Source organism: Limulus polyphemus, unplaced genomic scaffold (assembly GCF_000517525.1).
Source record: "Limulus polyphemus unplaced genomic scaffold, Limulus_polyphemus-2.1.2 Scaffold1200, whole genome shotgun sequence".
Lineage (NCBI taxonomy): Eukaryota > Metazoa > Arthropoda > Merostomata > Xiphosura > Limulidae > Limulus > Limulus polyphemus.
In genome coordinates this window covers 85,956-97,796 of record NW_013666810.1, presented here as the reverse complement: position 1 = coordinate 97,796, position 11,841 = coordinate 85,956, and the positions used below count along the sequence as shown (strand labels likewise).

Sequence of the window (11,841 nt, the reverse complement as noted above, 5' to 3'; positions counted from 1 at the left end):
TTTTACAATCTTAAACACCTCAATCAGATCCCTCCTAACTATTCATTTTTCAAGAAAAGACAATTTGAGAAATTTCAGCCTCTCGTTATAGGAAAACCTTTCCATCCCAGGCATCATTCTAATGACCCTTCTCTGAATCCTTTCCAATAATTCAATGTCTTTCCTAAGGTAAGGAGTCCAAGACTGAACACAATATTCCAAATGTGGCCTAACCAGTGACCTATACAATAAAAGTATAACCTCTTTAGGCTTGTATTCAATATTTCTGTAGTTACAACGTAAAATCGTATTTGCCCTACCACTACCAACAGCACACTGCTTGAATGGCTTTAGCAAATGTTCGACTATTATACCTAAATCCCTTTCCATCATAACACTGTTAAGGTTATTCCGATCCAAATTTTACTTATAATTCCAATTATAATAACCCACATGCATTATCTTGCATTTATTATTATTAAAACCCATCTGCCATTTATTTTCCCAATTCATTAAATGATCTATATCCTTTTGTAAATCAGCAGCATCCTCTTCACAGCTAGCAACACCCAAGACCTTAATATCATCTGCAAATTTAAGTAATTTATTGACTATTCCTTCATTTATGTCATTGATGTAAATAAAAAAGAGTAAAGGTCCTAAGACTGAGCCCTGAGGTACCCCACTTGTGACATTGATGCAGTTTGACTGAACTCCATTTGTAACAACCCTCTGCTTTCTTCCATCCATCCACTCTTCTATTCATTTTTCTAACTTATCTCTAACACCTATAGAGATAATTTTCTTTCCAAGCCTTTTATGTGGCACCTTGTCAGATGCTTTCTGAAATTCCAGATACACCAAATCTACACCCTTACCCTCATCTACATAAACAGTAACCTTTTCAAAGAATGTCAAAAGATTCGTAAGGCAAGGTTTTTCCCTTAATGAAACCATGTTGACTATCCAATAAAATTCTAAACTTTGTTAAATGACTTTGCAAAGCATCTTTTAACACAACTGATATAAGACTAATGGGTCTATAATTATTGGGAAAATTTTTATCTCCTCTCTTGAAAAGAGGAGTTACATTAGCTTACTTCCAAACCTCTGGTACCTGGCCACTGTTCAAGGACTGACAAAAAATAGTAGTAAATGGCTCACATATCCAATCTTTAACCTCCTTGGGAAAATATTAACCGGCCCAAGAGCCTTATCGTTTTTTAAACTTACCAATTTTTCCTTAACCAGCTCAGAATTAATGCAGTCATCTTGTTTGATTTCATTTCCATTTATCGACTGTTCAAGATGTGAAATACTGCTTAGATCTTCATAGACTTAAAATAAGACCCAAAACCCAAGCAATTTCGAATAAATGACTATTCATCTTCAGGAGAATAAAGGGGACCAAGATGGCACCAAACTATGCCAATGGTTTCAGGGGAGACTTAGAGATGAGATTGTTGGAAAGTTATAAAGAGAAACCAAACATTTGGAAATGTTACATAGATGACATTTTTTTTCATTTGGGTAGGAGACGAAGACTCCTTCCTATCTTTCTATAGACATGCAAACTCTTTCCACACTTCTATTAAATTTACTCTAGATTACTCCACTACTCAAATAAGTTTTTTAGGTGTAAACCTGACATTAAAAGATGGTTTTCTACACACTGATTTGTACCATAAACTAACTGATAGACTACAGTACTTACATTTTCAAAACTGTCACCCTCCACACACCAAATGAAATATTACATTCAGTCAAGCACTTAGATTAAAGAAAATCCGCTCTGGCAGTAAGAACTATGACCATCACATTGATTCTTTGACCGAAAGAGGGTATAAACAACACACTGTGATTCAACAAGTTGACAAAGCTAACAATATTCCACGTGTATCTGCACCTAAAACAAATTCCTCTTGTGTTCCACTAGTTATCACATATCACTCAAAATTAAAAAACCTACCCCGTATACTGAAAAAGCACTTTTACCTCCTTCAACTTAATGATAGACTAAAAACTATTTTTATGGAAGTTTCTGTTGCTTCTTTTAGGAAAAATAAGACTTTGAAATCGCAGTTGGTGCATGCCAAAGTTAACTTTAATGCGACACCTGGTGGAAGTTATCCCTGCAATGGCAAACGTTGTAAAACCTGAAAGTTCATGCAGCAGACTAACAATTTCTCTGATAAAAACAACCAAAGACATTCCAAAATCAATAAAACCATAACCTGAACTACAAAAAATTCTATTTACTTAATCCAGTGCTGAAAGTACAACTTCCAGTATGTAGGTCAAACTAAAACAACTATATGGGAGCAGTTTAATAACCACAAATCTTCAATCGAAATGAACAAGGAACTTCCAGTTGCAGAGCATTTCAACATGCCTGACCACTCTCTTGATGACATGATACTGACAGGAATAGAGACAAATTTTACATCAAACAGAAACAGGGAAATTAAAGAAGCTTACTGGATAGCACTGTTAAATACTGTAACACTGAATGGCATCAATCTCGATCCTGGGATTGTTGACCTTTGAGCAACTCTAAAAAAATTCCGAATAACTTGTAAATATGTTTGTAAAGTTTTATTATTATTATTATTATTCAAATTTTTATTCATGCTTCTATTTCTCTAGATTATTATTATTATTTCAGGTATTGATTTACGTTATTATTTTCTCTAGATCTCATCTTCCTACGTATTTTATTTTTCTCTATCAGTCAAAAGTTTCATACATAATGAAAATTAATAATAATTGTTTGTTTTTTCTCTCTACAAACTAATTCTCCCTTCCAGGAGACTAACGACTTGAGTTGTGATTGGCTGGTCACCAGATTCAACTCAACTGGGACTTCCGGTTTACATGACATCACACGTTCTACTATATATTGCAGTGCGCAGGCTAAAGGTCACCCTTTGTTTTCCTGAAGAAGAATAGTTATCTATATGTGAAAGTGCTCGAGTTTTGGGTCTTATTTTAAGTCTATTACACTTTATATGTGATCCTTTGTGGTAACTCTTATCAAAAAAGCTTAGTTCTTCATAGTAGACTAACTACTAGGCCAGATTTGACCCATATGTAACATATTTTACTGTGAAAGCTCTTTTTTTAATTATTGGATGCATTGTAAAATACACATTCAAAAGTTAGTTTCTTTCACACACATTATATATGCAGAAATATCTACCCTTCCACTTAAAGCTCAGGTATACTTTGCAAACTGTTGAGTTTTGAAAATAATAATTCCATGGAAAGTCAATGACAAAGCACTAAGCTACACAGTGCACATGAACAAAATAAAGACGAAAAAAAAAATAATATATATATATACAAGATTGGTACAGCAATTCATACACAAAATGGGGGTAAACAGTCAAGTCAGAAACCCTTCCCTGAAAGTTTAGATTTAGCTATCTCTGATTTAGGACTGATGATCAGATGGAGAGCTGCCAGTCAACATCACCCTAATACGGGGACTGGCTATCATGCTCATAATGCTCCCACAGCTAAAATATGTGTGGTGCATGTTTAGCAATATATCATGTTTCAAATGAAGGGCTTTTTGACCTCCGTCCCAGTACACTAACTATTAGGCCTAACTTAGTCTGTATATAACATATTTTACTATAAAAGCTCTTCTTTTTTTAATAACAGATACATTGTAAAATACAAGTTCAGAAGCTAGTTTCTTTACACACACCCTATCTATGTCAGACTTTTAATATAATTTACTCTTTTTCCAGATAGCAGAATTTAAACAATTAACAGATACCTTCTCCGTGCTGTTTGTGATCTATTTGTTACCTAAAATTAATAATTTACTGCCAAATTAGCAGTTATATGTTAACATTTTTCATCATGTGGCACACCCCCTACTCCACCAAGTGTATACATGTAGTGCACATTATTTTAGTACTTCTTCCTTATTTAACTGCTAAACCTCAGATGGCATGAGTTATTGTTCGTGATAGAATATCTTTACAGTAAGAAAAAAGTTTTTTCTTCACAATCAACAACAAAACATAAATTTTACAATCAAAACTATGGTAACTGCTCAGGATTACAAAGATATCATGAGAAATATTGGAATCAGTGCTGATCAAGAATATCACAAGATCAAACACAGACAAATTAGCAAGTTTCAAAAACTGCTATTTTTATCTAAGTGTGACAGGGATAACAGAATGGAGATAACTAAGCATGCAGTCATAAACTTAAGTGACAAATGTCTTAATGATAATGAAATAATTGTACTATCTCTTGGACTTAATTTTGTTCGTATCCCGAAACAAATACCTTACACTGGCATCATTGCTTGCACTCAAGAAGTCACTAATACATTAGATCTCCCAACTGCTAATGAATTGTGCTTCCAAGTTCGAGAAGCCCTAAAATCATCTATGATTAAACCTCAAAGCAACCTAACTAAAGAAGAGCACCAAGCTATCAGTAATTTAAAGAACAATATAGACACTGTTATATTAACTCCTGATGAGGGAAATGCTACAGTCCTTTAAACCAACTTAACTGTGAGCAAAAAGAATTATTAACAGATTCAATTTACCAAAGATTATCTTCAGATCCAACTCAACGTATAGATAAAATCTAAATAAAGAACTTTTAAACATGACAAAGAAAAAGGAAATAAGCATGACACTGTACAAAAAATTCTCTGTACACCATTCAGTCTGCCCACGGTTTTATGGTTTTCCCAAGATACATAAACCTAATCTACCCATGCAACCTATTGTATCTTTCATAGCTTTGTCAACTTACAAAACAACCAATTTATTTCTAGCATGCTAAAATTTCTAACAATAGATCCAGCTTATTCAATTACAAGCTCACAAGAATATAATTTTCCCAAGATACTTGTTAAAGATACCAATAATATTCATGCAGCATTTTGAACACACTGTTTTAACACCATATATTCACCAACCCCATATATAGATAAGATATGTTGATGTTACGTTTATTTTATGGACCCATGGAGAGGAAGAGTTCAAAACCTATCATGCTCATCTGAAAAGCTAACTTGCCAGCATATAATTTTCCATAGAACTTGAAGTTGATAACACTCTTCTATTTCTCGATTTTCTGGTTCACAAGTACATGAGTTTGGAGAAGTTGACCACTATTGTTTATCGAAAGAAGGCTCAAACAAATAAATATCTGAATTTTTGATCATGCCATACAGTAGCTGTCAAAGCTGGAATTATCAAAATACTACAATCTAGAGCTACAAGTATATGCTCCCAGGAGCCTTATCGTTTTTTATACTTCCCAATGTTTTCTTAACCAGCTCAGAATTAATGCTGTCATCTTGTTTGATCTCATTTCCATTTATCAGCTGTTCAAGATGTAGAATACTGGTTAAATCTTCATTTGTAAAAACCGAAGAAAAAGCAAAATTTAATAACCCAGCCATCTCATAATCATCAGATACTAGCCTTCCTTTATCATCCATCAAAGGTCCTACCCCCATCCTAATATTTTGTTTACCCTTGATGTATTTAAAGAAATTCTTTCTGTTAGTTTTTACATTTTCAGCCAACCTTTTCTCATACATTCTATTTGATGTCCTAATTTCCTGTTCACCAACTTTCTTTATCTTCTATAATCTTCTAAATCTCCTATCATACCAGTCAATTTAAATTTATGGTGCTTTTCTTTAATTTTATCTCTTAAACTCTTTGAAAGGCTACGTGGTTTTTTACTTGCAGCTACCTTTTTCTTTCTATAAGGAATATGTTTACTTTGAATATTTAAAAATTCACCTTTGAAAATTTTCCACATCTGATCAGTGTCTCCAATAACTCAGATGCCTAATTCACAACAGATAATTCTTGTTGCATCCTTTCAAAATTTGCTTTTTTGAAATTTATAACCAAAATATCATTATTCTTTATCTATATATGCAGCAAAACATCAAACCTAATAGAACAATGATCACCTACACCCAGATGTTCCCCCAATATCCACTCTTTTGATTATTTCTGTATTTGAAGTTAACAATAAATCTAAAATAGTATTGTTTCTAGTTGGTTCCTTGGTGAAGAAAGCCATCATGAACAGTTTCCAAAAATCTTTCTCCCTCATGGTTTGACTCTAGAATTTCCCAATCTATATGCCTGAAATTAAAATCACCTACAATTATTACTTCATTAACAGCTGAATGTTTATGATAATGTGTGAATATAACAAATAATTGTTTTAAGCGAATTTTTATGCTAATGTGATTCATCACATCATTTCATCATCACTTTCATAACTAGAAAACTGCATTTCACCTTTCTGTAACTAGTTTAAAATATATCTTTATTCAGGTATATTCATGTAATTTTTCAAAAATTTCAATGCTAGTTTTCTGCTCAGATTGGTTGGTTGGTCGGTGGGGGAGTCTTTCCTTACTCCATGCAATACCTCATTCATTGTGGGGTATTGTTCAATTCCCTCATCAGTTGGGCCAAACCTTCTCTCCTTTGTTTGCAAGTTATGTAGCTACTGATTCTCAACCTAATCTCCTCTAATTTTCCCACTGCACTAGAGGTTCTATTTCTTTTAAGGACATGAGCTTCTCTGAAAATCCTTATCCCTCTTGGTCGTGCCCACATGTGTTGCCTTCAGTGGGCTTTGATGGAGTGGTAGAAACTCATCAGGGATCTTTCGGATGGCTCTCTTCTCCTTCCTTACAGGTCCTCTTTGCCTGGTAGTTGGATTGAGACAAACTACTGTTGGTATTCCCCTTCCTCCGCCTCAACCAGAATGTCACCTTTATACAGATGCTTCTCTTACCAGTTGAGGTGCTTATCTGGACACTCGAGAGGTTTTGTGGCAATGGACTTTCTCAGAGTCCTCTCTCCATATCAATCTCTTGTAGCTCTTTACCATTCAATAGGCTTTGGTTCATTTCCTTCCAGACCTTCAGGGCCAGTCAGTGATGGTGCGTTTTGACTACTCAACAGTGGTCTCAAACATCTCCAAGTAAGGAAGCACTTGGTCTAGAGACCCCTGTTTTCAAACGTTGGATCTCCTGTATTGAGCCCACAGCCATCAACTTCTTTTGTTGACTTCTCACATTCCAGGTGTCCTGAATCTTGTTGCAGATCATTTATCCTGTTCCATCAGGATTCTCCCTATGGAGTTATCACTGTTACGCGGGCTGTGTGCACAGTATGGTGTTCCAGAGCTAGATGCCTTTGTCACTTATCTAAATTCTCAGGTCCCAAGGTTTTGGTCTCCTGTTTCACATCCTTTGTCTGTAGCAGTGGATGCTCTCAGTCAAGATTGTACAGGTTTATACCTGTATGCCTACCCTCCCATTCGTCTAATTCTCTGGAACTTTCCATCATCTAGATCATTCCATGTCAGGTTCTATTGGTGGCTCCATATTGGCAAGCTCAGCTGTGGTATCTACTTCTACACTGACTACTGGTGTCACCTATTCCTCTCCCTCTTTCCCCCATCCTCTTTTATCAGCCCCAGTCTGGAATGTATTATCTGTCCATTCCCACACTCAGGCTTCATACATGGCTTTTGTCAGGTCCCTGGCCCAGTAGGCCAGACTTTTGCAGCATGTAGCATCCTTGATTTCCCATTCTGTGCATCCTTCCTCCATGTCAGTATGGCAAAGAAAGTGGTACACGTACCATTGTTGGTCCATATGTCATGGTTATTCCTGATCCCATCTGACCCTTCCCCATATCACTTCCTTTCTAACCTGGCTCTTTGACATGTGACTTTCAGTCTCCTCCATTCTTGGCTATCATATGGCTTTGCCTGCCACATTTTGTCTTTTACACATTATATCCATGCCTTCAGTGCCTTTTGTTCTGTTCACCCTGCATCTCCCAAATTGGAACCTCAGTGTCATCCTTTATGCCCTTATCCTTCCTCTTTTTGAACCCTTGTCGATCTGTTTTTTATATTACCTCTCCTTATAGACCCTTTTTCTTCTCATGTTGGTGTGCAGGGATTGTCATTTGGATGTGTTTACTATTGATGTCCACCACACCTTGTTTCATTTTTTCTATGTGATCCTTTTTCCTGATTGTTGTTTTCTGCCCAAAACTTCAGTTACTTGAGAGGGTAATTCCACCTTCACATCTATATTCCTTCCTTCCATAGCACACCTTTACGATCATTCTGATACTGATTACCTCCTCTGTCTTTTCAGGGCTCTCCTCTGATTCCTTCCATTGTTCTTGCTCTCGATTATTTTTTCTTGGTATCCTCATGGATTAGATTTACCAGTTGATTTGCCTGATATATTCTTATCTTTCTCCTGATGATTGTCATCTTTTCTGTGTATCTTCTCATCACATTAATCACCTTACCATGTCCCTGGCTGCTCATTTCAAACGTCAGTTGGAGGGCATCATTAGTGCTGGTATGTGGACCACTCCCCATACCTTTACTGCTCTATATCTTCACCAGATAACCCATTTCTTATTCTACAGGGTTTTGTCTTTCTTCTATTGCCATTTTGCACAACACAGTTTCTTTTTGAGGGGGTAAGTGCACCTTATTTCTTCACTTTTTTTGCAGGGGCCTTTGTTACATAGTTGGATCCTACTCAGTGGCGAGTGTTGCCTGACCAGGTATACTTATTCCTACATGTGCACTGTACAACCTGCATGTGTGTCATATATGCCCACCATTGAGATGGGGTGGTCCTCAAGACTGCTTGCAGGTATGCCTCATGGTATTTTTCTTCATGAAGATCTTCATCCTGGACTGTACACTCATGAACTGATATGAGAAAAGCAGACAGGGATTACTCTCATCCCAAATGATCTGTGTCATGTAGGTCACTGGATCAGCCTGTTTTTCAAAGTAAGGAATTGCAGTCACCATTGCATTGTCTCCAGTGCAGTGCTCCTCTGGACTTTCCAAAACACTGTTTCCCCCTTCTTCTAGTGGAGCTTAGGAGTCCTTGCCACTTATCAGTTCCTAGACACTGAGTGTGCTCAATTCCACTCATTTGAGAGTAGGGTGATGAAGTTCTGCTAGTGTAGATGGCATTGATGCTATTTCTACCACAGACCTGATGTAAAATTCCAGATGCCATCAGGTGTTGGATGATGCATTCTGCCAACATGCAGTTCACCCTTCTGGTTGAGGCACCCTCCTTCCTACCATCCTCTGGATGTTGGTTTCTGGGAGATGTGGTGATGGTTGGTGCTGGACCAGCCTTATAAGTCCACACATGTGTGGCCAGGTACCCTCCTTCTGCCATGTACTGGACAATACATTCCCAATACTTCATGGTGATGGACTGGAGAGACACCACCACTTTGCTGTCCACATTCCTACTATCCCCCAAATGTCAATTACTGGCAGATATGGTGATGGTTATGCTGGATGTGCACACATGATGATGCAGATCCTTGGTACAGAGGCTCACATTCCCTACCAGTTCCTATATCAGAGGTGAAATATAGAGGACCCTCTTCCTGTTGTGGGCTGGAAATCCCTATCACAGTTTGTCTGGTGTTGGTGGAAATTGATCTTTCACTTACAGTCCAACGTGCCCTAGCCACTCTACACCTGGGATCTCTTAATGTTACACATGTGGCAGGGTGACCTCCTCCTATGACAGATTGAACCATACATTCACAATGCTGCCTGGTAATGAACTGGAGATGCACCACCACTTTGCTATCCACCTTCTTACCATCCCCTGGATGTCAATTCCTGGCAGATATGGTGATAGTCGGGTTGGATGTGCACAGATGATTAAAATGGGGAGGTTTCTCTATTGTTTACACCCTTATTTCAACACAATTTCATGTAGGTGAGGAGTATACCTTGCTTAGAAGTGGTGCAGTCTCCCGTTGTTTTACTGCCTTGCATTTATTTGCTCACCCCATTGTTTTCCTTTGGGCACTTTCTAAAGGGAGATCATCTTCTTACCAGACCCTCCACCAACATAATGTGGAATTCTAACTATTTTTGAGAATAGGTAAGATATCATATTGGAAGTTAACATTTACCTACACTCAAAAAGGATTTCTGATAGATACTTACCTCCCCTCACATTTCCCACCTGACCTCCCCATGATTGGTGTAGGTTTTGTATGTACTGTTCAATCTCGAAGTGATTAAGAGTTGCACAGAAGAGAAGCAGCTAATGATGACAGGAGTTGTGTCACTTTCCTATTGTTGGAGGGTTGCTGCATGATAGCATGCAGATGTCTCATATGAATAGGTGTGAGGGTAGTGGTGAGCAAGTCAAGAAAAGCTATTTGTGAGGGAGGTAAGTATCCATTGGAAATACATTTTAAATGTTGGAAAATGTTAACGTTCATCTGAAAGGTTTTAATAAAATCAATCCTTCTGTTTGTAACTAGTTTGGAGATCACTTTTGATCTGCTAGTGTATCTTTATTTAGTCAATACAGGAATGTTTAAACATGTTTGAAGAGAAAAAATATTTTATAGAATATTTGGTTGGTATGGGATTGTTCAGTCTCTGTCTTAGGTTTCAATTGATTCATAACAAATACTGATGATAAAATAGGTAAAATGTTGAGGATTTCTAGTGGGAATCTGGCAGCTAGAGAGTGGGTGCTTTTTTTTTATAAAGCATTCATTGATGTATTGTATATGGTAGAAATACTTTAAGCTTAAAAGTAACTGTTTGTGCTCATCTTGTAGACAGCAAATGTTTGTAGCATTGCTTGGCTTTTAATTAGAAATTGGTGCAAATACATTTAAAAGTAACATAAGCTGTTTGTTTGGTCATTGTAACTTTCAAAAAGGAATTAGAAATGAAGCTAAATACTTTAGTGTTAAGTATTAATGGACAATAAAGTTAGGAAAAGCAATCAGAAGGAAAAACCCAGTGTTGGAGATTATCATAAAGATATCTAACTTGTAACTCAAAAATTATCTAGCTCTCTAATCTCTTGAACATCTGGCTGTTTTACTATTTTCTTTATTTTCTACCAGATGACAAGTTTACAATTCATTGTCTGTTAACAGACATCTAATGGAATGTTTACATATTGCGGGAAAAACCTCAGTATCAACTACTGTCAGTCATTTTTGTTTCAGTGCAAAAATTAGTATTAACTTTAACTAAATTGGTATTTCATAAAGAAAGTTAAAGACAGCTCAACTAAATGATAGAATATCAAATATAAACTTAATAATAATTAACAAAAAATGAAAGAACACTATCTTATAACATACAGCATAAAATCTCACAAAGTTACTAATTTAACATTTCAGGCTGTTGCTGTGGTTTCTGAAGGATTGGAGGCATTTGGTGGACAAGGATACATGGAAAATACTGGACTTCCTGGAATCCTAAGAGATGTTCAGGTAGATTTTTATCCTATTCTATATGGTAATGAAACATAGTGTAAAAGTTAACTTCATTAGTATATAATTAGTTTAGTGATTTAGCATTTAGTATAATCTCACATCAAACTGTGAAGTATTATGTGTTAGATTAATCTTTTCATTCTTTCTTAGGTTTGAGAATTTAAAGATAGTAGGAATGTTTGGTTTCCAAATTTTTAGTTCTTACAGAAAACTAAGGCCTGATACACTAGTGTATTGTGTCATTCTAAGACTAGAAGTGAAATTGGCAGTTTATTTTAAAATGAAGATGTTACATTTTCCCATTAATATTTTTTTAGGTGTTTTAATTTATTTAACAGTAGATGGTGAAATTATCCTAAACAAAGTAGTATAGGTGCTTGGCACAAGTGTAAATGCAATATTATTACTGTTCACTTACCGTATTTTTCGGAATATAAGATGTACCTTTATTTTGAAAACAAAGTTTTGGGGAAAAAATCTACAGTCGCATTTGAAAGATTTTTATTGAACAAAAATT

At 36.2% G+C, this 11,841-nt stretch overlaps 1 protein-coding gene across 3 annotated transcripts in view; it reads left to right on the top strand.

Annotated features, from left to right (window-relative positions):
• Nucleotides 1–11,841, top strand: part of LOC106462575 (acyl-CoA dehydrogenase family member 11-like) — a 176,685-nt gene that overhangs the window by 123,817 nt on the left and 41,027 nt on the right. For all 3 annotated transcript variants that reach the window (XM_022389869.1, XM_022389870.1, XM_013922509.2), the window contains exon 10: nucleotides 11,229–11,321. In XM_022389869.1, coding sequence (XP_022245577.1) covers nucleotides 11,229–11,321 — 93 coding nt within the window. The remainder of the gene's footprint in view (nucleotides 1–11,228; nucleotides 11,322–11,841) is intronic.